The sequence below is a fragment of the Podarcis bocagei genome, assembly GCF_964188305.1.
Source record: "Podarcis bocagei genome assembly, chromosome: Z".
Classification (NCBI taxonomy): Eukaryota; Metazoa; Chordata; class Lepidosauria; order Squamata; family Lacertidae; genus Podarcis; species Podarcis bocagei.
This window is the reverse complement of record NC_138140.1, coordinates 23333178-23350459: the sequence shown is the minus strand read 5'-3', so window position 1 is coordinate 23350459 and position 17282 is coordinate 23333178. Positions and strand designations below refer to the sequence as shown.

The 17282-nt window shown below is 42.7% G+C and overlaps 1 protein-coding gene and 1 long non-coding RNA gene across 3 annotated transcripts; both read left to right on the top strand.

Annotated features, from left to right (window-relative positions):
• Positions 1-1352: 1352 nt before the first annotated feature.
• UPRT (uracil phosphoribosyltransferase homolog) lies at positions 1353-16516 on the top strand. Of its 2 annotated transcripts, none has more exons than XM_081178857.1 (7): positions 1353-1843; positions 11226-11268; positions 12423-12492; positions 13614-13676; positions 14198-14359; positions 15330-15428; positions 16063-16516. In XM_081178857.1, exons 1-7 carry the CDS (start codon positions 1464-1466, stop codon positions 16167-16169), a joined length of 924 nt encoding a protein of 307 aa, XP_081034983.1. In that variant the 5' UTR covers positions 1353-1463; the 3' UTR covers positions 16170-16516. The 2 variants fall into 2 exon arrangements, with proteins under 2 accessions (XP_081034983.1, XP_081034984.1); XM_081178858.1 differs by lacking the exon at positions 1353-1843 and adding an exon at positions 2131-2151.
• Positions 3891-10660, top strand: LOC308578515. Its single transcript, XR_014003975.1, has 2 exons — positions 3891-9377; positions 10590-10660. It is a non-coding gene; the product is annotated as an uncharacterized lncRNA (long non-coding RNA).
• Positions 16517-17282: the final 766 nt, after the last annotated feature.

Below are 17282 nucleotides of genomic sequence, written 5' to 3'. Positions count from 1 at the left end.
AAGCCAGCCTTTCTCCCTCTTCTGCAGCAACCAGCTCTCCTCCCTGCTGGTCTCCCAGAACCCAAAGAGGCATGAACAGGCAGAACAAAGACATGCAACACGAAGGAGCCTCAGAGTACTTGGGAAGGAACTGGGGGAGAGGAGACTTAGAGAGCTGTAGGAAGGTGGGGACCTTTAGTCTTAGCAACCAGGAGCGCTGAGCAGTTTTTGGCCCCCTCAATATTTTGGGGGAGGGGGAGTGGCACAGTGTGTTCTGGCATGTGATGCAGTGCTTGACCTCCCAACCATGGGATTCTCCGGGGTGTGCGTGGAACGGGGTGCTCCAGCAAGGGGCATGGTATGGCCCCTGGCCTTTTCCTGAGTGTGGGACGCTCTGCTGGGGGGCACTGCATGGTGCCCCATTTTCTACTGACCACAGGGTGCTCCAGTGCACAGCAAAAGGGGTCTTGGCACAGCACCCAACCTTGTAACCGCATAGTGCAACATTGGGCCCCCTCAGCCTTTGGCACAAGGTGGTGCCGCTGCTAGCAACTGCCACTTAGGGGCAAGTTCAATTGGGCAGTTGCTGTGTTCACTAGGCTTGGCCTCCTGAGCTGTCTTGAGTCTGAATGAAGAGTTATCTTCACTGAAGCCATGTGGGTTATTGCTGACCTGCTCCTGACTCCCATTCCTGTCACTAAACCAGTTGATGTCTGTGGAGCAGGTGCGTGGCCCAAATAAGAAAGGCCCATGATGAAAGACAAGAGGATCTCTCTCTGGTCACATGCACACCATACATTCACAGTGCCCTAATACCAACGTAAAACAGTCACGGCTTCCCCCAAAGAATTCTGGGAGCTGTAGGGGTGCTGTTACGAACGCCACTCCCTTTCTCATCTTGGAGTTGCAATTCCCCTGTGAGAAGACACTCAGGTGAGTTTGTTAAATCCTTCTGGGAACTGTCGTTTTGAGAGGGAAGTGTGGAAGTGTGGGGGGAGATCTTCTAAGAACTCTCAGCAGGTTTAACAAACTACACCTCCCAGGATTCTTGGGAGGGGAGGGGACTGTTATCACGCCGCTTCAGAATGTGTCACTAGACCTTTCTGCACTCTGATCGAACTACACTTCCCAGAAACCCTTGAGGGAAGCCGTTTAAAGTGGCATGACGCCTCTTTGAACGTATGGCGTGAATGCGGCCTCTTTTCTCTGAGGTAAAAGAAGAGCTTTTCCCCCAGTCAGGAGTGGGGGGCGGGGCCACCTCGACCGAAGGTGCCCTCCCATTGTTCCTAGGCTATGAGTGGCAAGGTCAGCAGCCAATAGCCGCGCCCGGCTGGGCCGCTTGCCGCGCGCAGGACCTTCGAGGAGGCGGAGCTTGACCGGCTGGGCGGGCGCTGCGGCTGAGGTAAAGCCCCAAGCGCGGGGCGAGCGCGTGGCGTACCGGTGGGGCACCATCGGGGCACCACTGGGCGCCTTTCCGGCCGCGCATGGAGACGATGCCTTGCCACAACCAGAGGGTAGGCTCGGCAGATGCGCCCCGGCAGCAGCAGCAGCAGGCTGGGGCGACAGACCGGGACCAGGACTGCTCTGAGCAGGCGGTAACGGGGAGCGGCGTCGGCAGCGGCGTCGTTTCCCGGCAGCTCCGCTTCTCCGAGCCCGGCCCTGGCGGCGATAGCCCCAGCCCGGATAGCAGCAGCTGCTGCAGCGGGAGCGGCGGCGGCGGCTGCAGTTGCTCTGGCAGCAACGGGGGCGGCCCTGACACGGCCCCGTCGCCGACCCTCGACCTGCCGGTCACCGCCGCCCCTCGGCTCAAGCTCCTGCCCATGAACGACCAGATCCGGGAGCTACAGACCATCATCCGGGACAGGTAAGGCGGGCACGCGTCGGCAGCTCCTATTCTTGGCGCCAGGCTGGCCTCCCTCTGAGCATGTGCAGAATGTCGCCTATGCGCGCGTGGTTGGGGGCGGCGTGGTGGACATCTGTCAGCGCGAGAGCCCCTTTCGTTCCCTGACCAGACGGAGCTCCGTCGCCTCGTAGCCTCCTTTTGCTACGCCTCTTGCTGGGGCGTAGAGTCTGCCCAACCTGCCTTTTGTGGCACCCGCAGGGCCAGGATGTGCTCAAGTGGCTCTCACTTGTGTGTTTTTCGGGGGAAACCCTCCCTTTTCCCGCCCAAATGTACGCAGTAATGTATGTTATGACTATCTAGGTTTAGGGTCCAGGTCCAGGTCAGGATGTGTCGTCTACGGAGGCTCGAAACTCCACTGAATTTATTGCGGTCTAAGCTTTTGCGGTCCACCGCATTAGATGTAAGAGGAGTTAACAGTGCATGTTCATTTGTTGTTTGAAGTTCAGCCTTATGAGCAGGGGAGCCAGCCTTTCTGTACGTATATAAATGTATATTATGCAGTGATGTTCGGGGGGCGGTCTCTTCTCTCTTGCTGGATTTGGGCACAATGAATGTGATGGTGCTGAGCGAAGCTGTGGGCGAGCTCTCTTTAAATAAGAAATGATGCGTCCCGCGTTATGCTTTCAGGAAGGAGGGGGAGTAGATGGTGGTGAGGAATAAACAAAGCAGAAGGGACTTTTCCCAGGTTGGTTTTCCGTGTCTGAGATAGCTTAGGGCAAAGCTCAGCGAATAAAAGAGTGTTTCCATCATTAACTTACTAGGTGGGGCATTATAAAGCACTGTTCTCTTGACCTCAGCCCCACCCATCATCATGGGAATAGTCATACTGGCCTACCTTACAGGGCCCTTTTAAAAAAAAGATGGTTGGAATAATGCATGTGGTGTGCTTTGAATGCAATAAGCTTGCAATTTAGACAGGTTATTTTCTGGGGATTACCCCTAAAGCCAAAATTGCATATAGTTGATACAGTCACACTTCAGGATGAATATGCTTCAGGATAAGTATTTTTGGGTTGTGCTCCGTGGCGACCTGGAAGTGATGGAGTGCGTTACTTCCGGGTTTCGCCGCTCGCACATGCGCAGACGGTCAGAATGATGTCACGCACATGCATGAAAGCGGCGAAATGCAACACGCGCAGACACGTATGCGCGTCTTACGTTCTGTTCAGGATGTGAACGGGGCTCCGGAACGGATCCTGTTCGCATCCCGAGGTACAGCTGTACACACTGAGTTCAAGGGCAGGTGGGTTTGCCAAAGTCTTTCCCCCCAAAACACCCATTCCCTTTTCCACCCACTTTTTAAATACCGGTAATTTGCCAAGCATGTAAAGCTGAATACACTCAAACTAAATATGTGTAAGTTTTGGGCATATTGTACTAGAAACATGCTACTTGCTACATAAATATGACCTATTAAATACGCTTGAATTGGCCATCCAAATTTGCTGGAATAGGAGGAATCTTTTCAAAGGATAGCTTACCAGGTAGCTGGCATGGTGTGTCCTTATGACTGAGGCTTGAGTGTATGGCAGGTAATAGTTTTGAGATCACATAACCTCAGGGTTGGGTAAATGCAAAGCAATATTTTCCCTTACTTTTTGGAGGACATTGCAAAAGAGCAAGTCATAGCACTGGAGTTTTGCCTATAATTCAAGCTGCAGCCACCTTCAATGAATGGGGAGCTGGATGTCCATGCCTGCTGCTTCACTGTTCTTTGCTTGCTGCCAGATCTGGTTTTGTCATGCAAACTGACATGATGACAGTTTGCTCTGCTTGTACTTGATTACTGACTGTGGTTGACTAGTATTAGAAACTTCTTTTTTTTTTTTTTTTTTTTTTTTTGCTTTCTAGGAAGAAGCAAAGAGGTGCTTGTCTAGTTAGCCAACCTCTGGGATTAACATTAAGTGAAAATAGGCCTAGCATATACCATGAACTCTGCTAAACTCTTAGGGACAAGTTTTGGCATGCAGTAGGTGCCTTTCAGATCCTGCACTGCTGGCTGGTAGGTGAAAGATTTTAGTGAGTAGGATGGTGGTTGGGTCCCAATGCTAATAAGCACTATAGCTAATCACTTCGCTGGTCATTCATAGAGAAGGCACTGTTGCATCTTGTAGCTGCACACATTGCAGTTTCTTCAAAAAGTATCACATGATGATTTGGTTGGACAGTGGTCCCACATCTAGTTATCTCAGTAATGTGAGGTTTCTAGGCCAGCTTTGTCCTTACTAGGTGCTTCCAACATATAAAACCCAACACATTAATATTTATCCTATGAAAAAAACATGAAACAGCATAATCAGGCAATAAATACTAATTTTATTAACTGTACATTAATGTTATCTAGTGTTGATATGCATGCGTTTTGAATCTATACTTGTTCATTCAGGAGTAAATTTCACTAAGTTCAGTGGGTCTAACTCTAATTCCAAGGTGAATTTAGGATTGCAGCCTTGGAGCAAGCCTGATCTTAAGAAAGTTTATTTAGGGAAATTTGTGTCATCCATGGGCTGCCTTTACGTGCTAAATGTGGAGTAAATCAGCTGAATCCAGAATTCAGATGAAAGCTGTATAAGTAGAAAAATTGCCTGAAATGTCCTTCTTGGATTGTACTGTATAGTTAAACTTCTCAAACATGCAGCCAGGCTAGGAAAATGACAGCCGGCTATTGGTTATTTGAATGCATGTTTGGTATTGATATATTTAGTCTTTAGCGTACAGCTTAGGTGTGACCATTTTGTTTCACTTTTTACAGTTGGTGAGTATGGACCCCTCTAGATGATGTAATTGTGATGATTTGTTCTTTTGATGTATGACCCCACAGGCAAAAAAAATATTTATTCCTGCAAAAGTTTTGTGGCAATCATACCCTTTCATTTCCAACCAGTGCATAGCTGTAACGTCCTGCTGAAATCCTGTAACTTTTTATACCACAAATGCTATTTTTGTTGTACTGTAGTTGCTCTGGAGAGCAATAATTCAATACTGGGGAATCATCACAGAACAACTATTAAAGAGGAAACTCAAGAACATGTTGCAAAGTACACCTGCAATCAGTGTTAGAAACTAAGATATATAAATTAGGTGCCAAATGGCTCCTTTAATCAAGGTTGCAGTCACCAAAACAGAATGTCTAGCTGCCAGTTTGGGGCAAGACAACTCTAAAGACTTATTTTTCAAGTGATGGACTGACTGTGATTGATTATCACTTAAATATTTGGCTAGTTCAAATGACAACCTTGTGCTAGGTTAAGAACTTTGAGAGAAGTCACTTTATCCAGGGACAGTCCACATATATATTGGCCTATTCCTACAGGAAGTGGTATTAATGTGTGAAAACAATCAAGATCCAATTATCCCCAGGCATGCACCTCCATCCTGGCACCCATGCATCTTCACTTGGTTGCAAGTGGCCAATAGCCAGGGGCAAAATGCGCCTTGTGCATGGCTAATTTTGAACACACTGCCTGCAAAATAACACCAGCTTGGAGGGGCCCGGTGGTTGTGCACACAGAGAGTTAAGAGACAACAATGAAAAAGTTTTTTCTTTCAAACTGCATATGGATGCTTTTCTATTTAACCAGTTTGGTGAGCTGCTTTCTCCTCCTCAAAAAAAGGAGGTATCATGAAAATCAGCTTTATGTGCATACCGGTCTCTTTAAGAAGTGCCTGTGTCATGGGAGTGCCTGTTCTCCACTACATAAATGATCTTGCTGACCAGGTAAGTGTTAGGATGATTTAGGCAAGAATCATACTACAGTGGTACCTCGGGTTAAGTACTTAATTCGTTCCGGAGGTCCGTTCTTAACCTGAAACTGTTCTTAACCTGAAGCACCACTTTAGCAAATGGGGCCTCCTGCTGCCGCCGGAGCACGATTTCTGTTCTCATCCTGAAGCAAAGTTCTTAACCCGAGATACTATTTCTGGGTTAGCGGAGTTTGTAACCTGAAGCGTCTGTATCCTGAAGCGTATGTAACCTGAGGTACCACTGTACAATTGTCTTAAAACAAACAATGATGCTTTTCTCAAAGCTACTAGCTTTATAGTATATTATATGCTTTCCTGAATTGTAGCTGCAGCTATTTTATCTGTAAAGCTCTTGCAGTAGCTACTTCCTGATTTTGAATGAATGTATTAACATGTACAGCACAATGTAAAAAGTCAGCTAGCTGTAGATAGCATCATGATTAGCTGTGTGCTCCAGCGGGCAAGAAGAAATGTCGCTTACATTGTCTGACATCACACATTTATTATAGACGCACCCAGTGTTGCCACTGTGCCTTTGGCAGTGTCAGTTTTTCCATGTCAAAATCCTCATTTCTGCGTTTTATTGAAATTCCTCGTGCATCAACATTTTTTGGGATATGCACATATATTTTGTCAATTCCAGTGTAATGTATTTGTAATTGTAGAAATATTCGTCATTCCTTGCCACTAAGTGACAAGAGAAAACGGTGATTAGCCAATAATCTAGTCTTCTTGTATAAGACATCTTTGGAATGAAACAGAGAAAAGCAAGGGAAAAATAGAATGATGCAGCAGAGAAATGTCTGTCCATCTTAGGTATTCTGGCAGTGGATTCAAGACAGGCAAGAAAAGCATAATTAGCATATGGAATCCACAACCATAATGAGTTGTAATGAATAGTAGGTTGGATGCCTTCAATGATGTGGGTTATGCAAACATTTTAATTTGGAAAATTCTCAGGAAAAAATGCCTTATACAAATTAAGTTAATTTGCATTAGAAAAAATCAGAGGCCCTAGAAAGTAATGTAGCATATTAATTTTACTTGTATTTGCTAAACAAAGAAACTTTTGAAACTGTCAAGCTTGCTTAATGTTGTGTGCACCATTTCATTGCTACTAATGAACCTACAAAATGAAATTTTTTACACCCCACATCACTAGATGACTTTACAAAATATTAGAGGAAACGGCTCTCTGCAGGTGTCCTAAATGTGTGTTAAATACATGAAGGGGACTTGTAGGGACAAGTGCAATAGCCCTGCTCTATGTTCTTTTCCCTCCACAAATTGGAGGGTTACCTCCTGAGCTGATCATTGTCTGAGTTTGTGGTGGCTCTCTGCACATTTTAGAACCTTATTTTTCCAGGCTTCTAAAACATATGGGGAGCTTCTGAATATAGGAAGGTGTTTTACTTCAGGTGACTGCCGTTCAATTTGTGGAGGGTGATGCGGGGGAAGGGGAATGTGCTGATTCCCATAGCCCCTCTTGCATATTTACTTATGTAATACACATACAGAGCACCTGAAGAGAGCTTTTGACTGTCATGAAAATGGGACCTTAATGTCCAGGGCTAGTATGCCCCCTGAGTACCAGCTGCTGGGAGCAATCCCTAGGGCATGGTTTTAAAGAGGCCTCTGCCTGGATGCTGTTGAAACAGAATGCCTAATCCTATAAAGGCATCACTTTTGAAGGAAGACAGCTTTTGCTTGATTATGGAATACAAGGCAATTGGCAATCCCCTATGATTGTTAAAGGTAGCCAAGACATACAGCTGTTTACACATGCATATCTACTTGATTTCTTTCTTTTTTGGTACTGTTAAAGATGCAGGGCAGTAAGTAGAGTTCTGGCAGGGAGGAACAAGGCACAAAATAAATGAACCCTAACACAACCATCTTGTGTAGGTAACCCCGTGTCTAAATTTAACTCCACTAGACTACTGTACACTTAATGGTTGGCAGCTGAATGTGTAAGCCAACCACATAGAAATGTGTTCAGTTGAAGGTAGTGCAGAAGATTGTCTGTGATGACACTTGAATAAATTCTAGGTAAGACAGGAATGCTTCCCCTTAGAAATAGAAAGACAACGGACTCCATGCAAGCTGTCTTCTTAATTGGATGGAAATAGTCTAGCCACAGCTGCTTATGCTCAGGTAACCTCCTGTTTAAGACTATTCCAATGAGTTATATGTGGGAGTGTTTCAAAAACTGTCTGAAATTTCAGATGGTCCCGAACTGAGATGGGCTGTTTGATCACATTATACAAGTCTGTTTTCAGGTTCAATTTAAAGTTATGAGATCTTGCTGGAAGCTACAATGGCCAGTACCACCACTTCTCCCATAGAGGTGCACCACCTTTGCTGCTGCAGCCAGAGAAGCGGCAGTGGCAGTGACTTCTAGGTTTTGGCAAGACCTTGTGGACCTCTTGCGAGATCTCACTGAAACCTGGAAGTTGCTGCCACAGCCTCACAACCCTAGAAAGCAAGGTTTTGGTTGAACTGTCAGTGGGGAGAGGTTCCCGTTTTGTCTCAGGTGGTGAAATGGGATGGGCTGCCCCTGTTGATAACGGTGATAGGACAAGGGATACAAATATTGTATACTTCAGTGGCTTGTTTCATTGAATATTTGTACATGTCTCGTGTTTATATATGTATGCTGGGTTTAATGGGGAGTGGGATTTAGTCTCATAAAACTTTCATTCCCAGCGCAGATTATATTGCCTGATTTCAGGGCTAAAATTGGCAGTGCTGCAGTTTACAATGAAAAAAGGATTTGCAGGCAGTTGGGTTCAGAACAGGTTTCCATAGAAGCAGCTCTGAGCAGTGTGTTTCTATTCTGACAAAATCCAAAGTTAATGGGAGGTAAATTTAACTGCTGGCATTTTGTATATGGCTGCAGATGGTTTTAACTGCTTATACGCTGATCCTAAATAAGCAACAAAAGCCACTCCTTTTTTTTTTTGAATGGGGGATCAAGTTTATTATGGAACTAACTTGACCCTATAATATTGTCACACATGAGCTTATAGCTTCTAGAAAGGATTTTGACTTCATCTGCATGTTCCAATTAACAGCAGTCTTAATTGCTGATACTTAATTCTGATCAGAATATGCAGAATGTGACCATTTTAGGTTGCAATATTTTCCTTTTGTGATTGCTTATTTTAGTGGTTTACAATATGATTAAATAGTTATAATAAAAATCAATTAAAATTACCCACAACAACAGAATGCTTAAAATGCCTACTGAAATAAGGACTTCATTAGATGCCAGAAGTTCAAAATGGCTGTCATCTGTCTTATCTCAGCTGTGAAGGAGTTTCATGGAGTTCAGCCCCAATATTGAACATAAGGCTCCTTGTGGATACAAGTTGTGCATTTGAGCCATTGGTGAGGTGGGGGAGCACTAACAGTGACTCCATGAAGACCTCAGTGATTAAGCATATAAAAGGCAGGCAGTTCTTAAGATAACCTGCACCCAAGTTGTTTAGAGCCTTGTAATTTAATGAAGAACTTTGATTCTGGCCTGGTAGAATATGGGTAGGAAGTGCTTTTAAGCATTGAGTTATGTACTTGTGATAGCCTGCACCCACAAAGAGTGTAGCTGGTTGAGTTCAGCTAGTTCACCCACAACAAACTATACTTTGAAGGAGTCTTTAGGGGAAGCCTTGGCTTGTTTAAAGTGGTATGATTCTGCCTTAAATGTATAGTGCAGATGGGGTCTGAGTATGAATATCATGCTAAACCAGTGGTTTTCAACCAGTGTGCCATGGCATCCTGGGTGCCTTGAATGATGGTCTAGGGTGCTGTGGGCAACACTGGCCTCTGTCCCTCTTCCCTTCCCTTCATCCTATGATTCCCTTTCACATCTCTGCCTCCCAAAGGCTTGCTTAGCTATTTGTTGCAGCAACCCTGGCTACAAGCTCCACAAATAAATGGTGCTTCTGGGGCTGGTCAGTGGGTGCTGGTTGTCAGGAGCTGAGGCAGCCTTGGAGTAAGCAAGCAGACGAGGGAGCCAGCCACCCATTTCACCAGCCCTTGCCATTGGGAATGGATAGAGAATTCCCAGGCCCCTGTGGGACAGTGCGAGGAGGCCCCTCTCTTTGGGGCAGAGGGGCAGCAGTGGCTGTCCAGAGGACTCCCAAGAAGAGAGAAGAGGAGGGTGTTTGAAAAAGGGTGACAGGCTGTCCGCGCTGCAGGCAAGCGGTGACATAACTGGGCTCCTGAGCCCCACAGGGGTGCTGCAGAAAGAATGTAGTTGATCAAAGGAGCTATGGACCCAGAAAGGTTGAAATCCTCGGTGCTAAACTTTGGTTCAGTGCACCACGAATGAACCTAGTATCCTTACAGGCTTTTGCCACCCTTCCCTCTCCTTCTCCCAAATAGCTGGGATAAGTTTGAAAGGCTTTCATGTTGCTTTCCCTTAAATATAGCTTGCTGTTTTTTAACTGGGGATAGTGGTTAACACTAAGTACTATTAGTTTTAAAACAAACTAAACCATGGAGTTGACTTGAGTAGTCTAATCCTAACATTAAACTATGATCCCCACCATTGAATACAACAGCAACATGACAAGAGAAAATGAAAGCTTCTAAATGTGGGGGAGGTGTATAAGCATTGCTTTTTTCTGGGGGGAATGCCGGGCTACGCATACCCCTAAACATTTTGTGAATCTAAGTTTGGCCTCATTGAGGGGCAGTATTTCAATATGAGTAGGAAAATGAGAGTACCCCTAAACACTTTTTTTTAGAAAAAAAGCACTGTGTATAAGTAACGTCTGTGACCGTTGTCATGAGATCAGTGTTAGAAACTGAGATGAAAACTGGGAGCTAAATGGCACCTTAAACCTAGGTTATGGGCACAACAACGGAATGTCTAGCCGCTTTTTAAAATAACAAGAATACAAATTGAAAATTAATGAACTGCAGCTAAAATATTGTGTTAATATTTCATATCGTCTAGTCCTTCCCCTGCCTACCCCCTAATATTCTTAAGGGGGTCTCTTCTCCAGTCTTCAGAAAGTAGCTGGAAGTGGGGAGGCAGAAAAAGGTCCTCCTTTCCTTCCAGTCTTCAGTTTTAATCTGAATGAAATCTTAGGCACAGTACTACGCCAAGAGCTCAGAAGCTGTTCACAGTAATGAAATTCCCTGTCGCAAAATGTGCAATGGGAGTTTTGAACATTGCATGAGATGGCAGAATCTTTTTCCTAGTGTTTTTAATTAATTCTGTTTTTTAGTGGACTATAGGGAGACCCCATGGACTGTTACCTCACTTTCTAGATTTAGATTGTCAGGCTAAATAATACAATGAGTAAAATGAGATTCACATGCATAACTCTTTGTCTTCATGCATAATATCTCTGCTTATAAACCTTCTTAGAAAACACTTTGAATCCACCTCTAATGACTAATGTTCAAAGACCTTAATGACTTCACTTCAAATAAGTTAATCTAAAGGTCAAGCCTTTAGTTTATATTATGAGGGAAAGTGATAGATGCATTTTAGCACTTATTTTTAATTGTGTGCATATTTTCTGGGATATTTAACAATAGTAGCTTGTTGGATAATCATACTAAAAATTCTGTTCTTTTCCTCCAGGACATCCAGCAGAGGGGACTTCGTATTTTCTGCTGATCGATTGGTAAGTTAGTTGAAGGCCTGTTGTGTAGATTGGTGTATTAACAGTATTCTGCTGGAATGAATAACTATTACTGGAAAAGAGATCAGTTTTCTTACAACCTGCTGCTTATTTGAAAACCAACGATCTGTCAGTAATAGTTTTCATATCAGCATTTATGTTTAATCCTAAGCATATCTACTTTTATGCCAACAGACTTCCAATAAATATGTGTAGGATTAGGCTATTAATATGCTGAACTAAATTGTGATCTAGAAACAAAAACTCAGGCTTGCTTTCTACAGTGACATTATTAGTTTCTTTGCAGAGTTTCTTGCACCAAACATAAAACCATTTAGCTTTTAGCTGTTAAGAAACACTCTGGTGTCCTGGCTACATGACATTTTCAGGATGTTTACTTAACATGATCCCGTTTTAAATAATGGGCAGTATCTACTACACAGAGAATCTCTTGCCATTCTTTAATGCTGGCTTGTTCATGGAAATACCCACTTACACAATAACAGATATGAAGTTCTTCCACTTACAAATTGTTTCCCCTCAACTATGGAAGAATACATTAAATATATATATAACCAAGGAAAATCCTTATTTTGTTACATTTTCTTGCATACCTACACCTAGGGCCACTTCACATGCGACATTTTTCCTACATAGAGTTGTGGGGGTGGAGGGACTTGCCCTGATTGCTACTGGACTGTGGCCCACAACAGCTTGTGACCATTGTAATGTGGCCCTCAACCTGGAAAAGGTTACTTAACCATCGGATAAAGAAAGAATAAGATGATATTACAGTTTGAAAATATCTAGGCAAGGGGAGTTCAAACTGGGAGTCTTTACAGGAGTGTAGCTTTGAAGTCTTGTGCTCTTTGTTCCATGCTTTCCAGTGTGTAAATGTACATACATTATACAAAAAAACCCCCAAAAAACAACACCATAGTTAAAATGATCTGTAGGTGGTGCAGATGGTGGATCAAAGTCCATTGTGCTTATTTCTGGACACTTGAAGATGTTGAGGGGAGCACTTGGGCTGTGCCCTTGCACTAATGGTGTGCTAGCATTTAGTTGAAACTGAAGCCTTGCTGTGACAATGTTTTCTCGGTTTTCTTCCACTTTGTCTTGCTCCCTCCCCCATTTGAATTCTTTCTCTCTTACAGATCAGGCTTGTGGTTGAAGAGGGGTTGAATCAATTGCCATACACAGAATGCACAGTAACCACTCCAACAGGTAATGGGGAAAGTATGTCCAGCCTAGCTGGTGTGTAGAATAAGGATATGGTGTAAAGTAAAATGGGCAGTGTGGTTTGACCTACCAATAAAGTTAGCTATAGAGTGGGCATTCTGCAAATAAGAGGATATTTAAAATTTGATCACTTTGTAAAATGATTTTTTTGAGATAATTTGGCAAAGGCCAGGCCTTTTCATGACTGGGAGAAAAACAATTTTTAAAATGTGTTTGCTAGACTAGGAAGGCCCCTGCATAGGACGGGGGCATCTGGATATACCTGCCCCAGGCTATGCCCACTGAGTGGGGAGGGGGCATCAGTGGCCTGTTTGAGTTTATTACTTTGTTCTAACAAGATTCCCTCCCCAGGCCTCAGACAAACTCTGCATGGGTCTGAGAATAGGTCTTGGTTTAGATGCAGTGTATGAGTGTCTGGCTGGATGTAGAAGGGATGTAGGGCCATTCTTGTTGGCTCATCTCAGAGACCAGCTACTTTTGACTTCTCCTGTCCATCCCACCTGATCATTAGAAGGATTTGTACCCTGCTGACATTCATGAATGAAGATAATACAAAGGAACCAAGGGAAGGAGTAGAGGGAAGTTGGGGGATTCAAGTAATCTCATAATGTGGGTTTAATATTGATTGTGTATACAGTTGTTATAAATGTTTTATTTTATTATTTATTATTTTTTCTCTTTAATGTAATGTTTTTGCATGGAAATTAATAAATATATTATACAAAAAAGAAAGAAGGATTTGTACCCAAGCTGATCTCCCTTCCAATACATTATCCGTTTGTGTGTGTGGTTTTTTTTAAGTTTGTAAACTTAAGGACTGTCGTGTGTGTGTGTGTGTGTGTGTGTGTGTGTGTGTTGATTAAGATGCTCTGTGAGCCTTTTTGGGATGAAGAGTAGGATAACTAAATAAACTTCTATTTTATCTTGTACTCTCTGTGGAACTTTGAGGAATAGACATCTTTTTGAAATCACCGAGGTGTGTAAAATGTGCCTTAGAATTGTAAGTGGTTAATGCAACTTCCACTGTCCATCTTGAAATAGGATATTCAGTGTGAGTAAAAGGAAAACAACATCTTTAATCCAGATTCTGTGTGACCTTTCAACAGGGTACAAGTATGAAGGGGTGAAATTTGAAAAAGGAAATTGTGGAGTCAGCATAATGAGAAGTGGTAAGTCATTTAACATTTTGTGTGTGTTCAGTTTTTTATTATCAGTGCAGTGTTGCTGTTTCTAGCAAAAGTGGCACCATATTGGAAATAGATGTATGACTACCACGTAAGTTACTAAATTATACTTAGGAAAGCAACATAGAGGGCTGTAAGAGGAACAGTGACAAAAATGACTATGCTTTCCAAGCAAAGGGTTAATCCCATATGTCCTTTCTAAGAGCAAGTTTTGACACAGCCACTTTTGGCTTGCATCCTCATGGAAAATGGATGATGGAAGTGTGTATTCATAATTTTTCACATGAATGTAAGTTGCATCTTTCCTTGCTGATAGTGCTTGCCTCTCACACCAGCTTTTATTGAATGGCATCAGCTGTCTTCTGTTATATGGGGAGCTACTGTATGTTGCAGAATGAAAATTGCATATAGAAGCCATTGCGAAAACAAAAAGGCAGGTAGATTAGTGAAACAGGCTGGCCATTGCTTGATTTGTAACTGTTTCTTGTTTTCTTCCCCCCATGAAGGAGAGGCTATGGAACAGGGTTTGCGTGACTGTTGTAGATCAATCCGAATAGGAAAGATCCTGATCCAGAGCGATGAAGACACTCAGAGAGCCAAAGTGTACTATGCAAAGTTTCCACCAGATATTTTCAGGAGAAAAGTTCTCCTCATGTACCCAATACTAAGTGAGTGCCTTAAAGGATTCCCCACCCCACAAATATTGACCATTTGACTAGAGAGCTCTCTTGGAAGGCAAATCTATCATTGGTTAGAATTAAGGATTTGGTTTGGGGCCATACAACACTGGATTTTTCAAGCTTTTCCAGAATTTACATTAGTTAAACTACAGCACATTAGCTGGCACAGCAGTGTCTATAGCAGGCATAGGCGAACTTGGCCCTCCAGATGTTTTGGGACTACAACTCCCATCATCCCTAGCTAACAGGACCAGTGGTCAGGGATGATGGGAACTGTAGTCGCAAAACATCTGGAGGGCCGAGTTTGCCTATGTCTGGTCTATAGGCTGCACGTGTTGAAAATATGCATCTAAAGATGCAACTTGTTGTTTGAGTCACTTAAGTACAAACAAGTAATGAGGATGTTGATGCTGGATGCAACTAGTAGACTGTAACTGTTCAGCAGGGGGTGATATTGAAGCTTTTGCTCATTCCTAAATGTTAATTAACTAGGATCAGATATTTATTTCTCAGATCTGAGCTGTTTGATTCTGTTTAACCAATTTTTTAATTTCAAACTTTTATAAAAATGCATTAAAATCAGATATAGAAGCCATAATAGTCTCAAACCCCAATGCCAAATGCACTTGCTAGAAATTGACAAGATAATTTAGTTCAGAGTTAAGTGTTTAGAATTGAGATTTAAGCCCATGGCTGCCACCCATTTCGAAACTGACCCTATTTACTCCTTGAAAGAGTACATTGAGCAATTCTAGCCATTGGAGAAGGAACTTTAGATGCACTGAGTTTATTGTTTTAGCTTATTGTTTTTGTTTGGAATGTCCGAATTCATACCTATAGACCATGCAGATTAATGGTGGAATAGTTTGATTTTGATAGTAACATAACTTGAAAATATACTAGAGTAATTCCTCTTTCTCCTCCTCTCTCCCCCCCCCCCAAAAAAAAATATTGTCAGGTACTGGCAACACTGTGATTGAGGCTGTAAAGGTTCTTATAGAACATGGAGTCCAGCCAAATGTCATAATCCTGCTGAGTCTATTCTCTACACCTCATGGTAAGTTAAAGCAACAGGGAAGACAAACAGCCAAACTGAATGTTATGAGCTAGTCCTGTTAACTTTCTCTGGTACAGGATACACATTATCTTTATCAAAAATAGACAATAACATGTTTACCTATATGTGTGCTGATTTCTGTAATTGGTTGTTTCCAGAATTTATGGTACAGCTCCACCACATGTGCCAATAAAATCCCTGCTCCCCACGCTTTTCATGTCAATTGTCTGCCAAGGAATACTTTGTTACAAGGGGACGGGGGACAGATTCCTTCCTCAGTACACATGTGGACCCAGTCCACTTTACTGGGATTTGCCATTGACCAACTCATGTCAGCATCCAGGATCATTGCAATTAATGACACTTGGCCAAAGAATGCAGCTATGTACAAAACATTGGGGAGGAAAATGGATCATTGAAAGGAGTTTATGCCAGCAGCAATTGCCATTGTGAGCATGTAATTTAATAAGACATTTGATGAAGTCTGTATGTTAGATGGGTTAATTCTAAAGGGGGCAGAGGAGGAGGAGAGAGAAGAGAATCAAGCTCCGTAATTAGATGGGAGCCCTTGTTGCAGAGTTGCAAATGTAGTTTACTGAAATGTTTGACTTCCCCAACTTTTCTTTTTTTAAAGGTGCCAAATCAATAATCCAGGAATTCCCAGATATCACAATTCTAACGACAGAAGTTCATCCTGTTGCCCCAACGCATTTTGGACAGAAGTATTTTGGAACAGACTGAAGTGCTTTAACCAGTGTGTGTTTTGTTACTGTATGATATTATACCATTTTTCTACATTTTATAATTTGAAGCAGAGATATTGCTGGGTGTATTTAACAGCCTATTTTTCTTTTGCCAAAGGTGAAAATAACCTGGGCTAGTTTTTGTTTTTTGTTTTAATTTAAAAGGGAAAATACTTTATCTTGTGTCCACTTGAGTTGAGGGCAGCAATGAAGCACATTGCGCTGCAACAGTCTTCCAATGATGCGCATATCCAGATTGCTGCACTCATGGTTCCTTTATTTATTCTTTTTAGCCAGTTTTTAAGTGGCTGCTTGTAACTGCAAAATAAATTAACTGTGAAGACACCATAGCCTATTTAATTTTTCAGTGCTTATAAGCACAGTTGGAATTTTTCGGAAGTCTTGATGCTTTGCAGACAACGGCTCCAGGTAATATTCTTAAACCGTATTGCACTTATGAGTTTGTTACGAAGATGTGGTTAACAGAAACCAGTCACAGTCCAGAGAGTGATGTGTGCAATACAATACACTGCTCATATTTGCCAGCTCAGGCTTGCACAAGCCCTTGGAAGGATTGTGTAGTATGTGCAGAGCAGCTTATGTGGGTGGCTTTGCACAGAGTTCTCTTGCAGACAGCACATTTGAAAAGGAAGATAACTGCTCTGTATCCAAAGCAGCTTCTTCCAGTTACAGCCTGTAAAGTGGGGGGTGGGGAATGGATTCTGAATGAATTGTTGGACTCCAACCCCCATTAAATCCAACTAGCAAGGACAGTGGCCAGTGATGATGGAATTGTAGTCTGTGTCACATCTGGAATGCCACAGGTTACTCATCCCTTCAGTAAAATGTAGAAGCATTATAGTTTTATTCTAATATGGCACTAATTGATTCTCAATAGTGACATTTTTTCTAATCTGCTGGCACCCCAAAACTATTTAAGATTTAGATTTCAAGAAAAATCAGCTGTGTCTTCTTTTTACATTGTTACCTTTGTCATTGTATTCATAATGAGGATCTCTTAATCATGTGATTGGGGCCTGAGGATCTTTGCTTTTAAAAGAACAAAATTCAAGCCCTCGTGACTGAAAGCTTTAAAACAGCTGAAAACATT

Coding starts and splice junctions, on each gene's coding strand:
- UPRT (XM_081178857.1), top strand. CDS start 1,464: ATGGAGACGATGCCTTGCCACAACCAGAGGGTAGGCTCGGCAGATGCG. Junction 1,844..11,225: donor CAGACCATCATCCGGGACAG/GTAAGGCGGGCA, acceptor CTTTTCCTCCAG/GACATCCAGCAGAGGGGACT. Junction 13,677..14,197: donor AGTCAGCATAATGAGAAGTG/GTAAGTCATTTA, acceptor CCCCCCATGAAG/GAGAGGCTATGGAACAGGGT.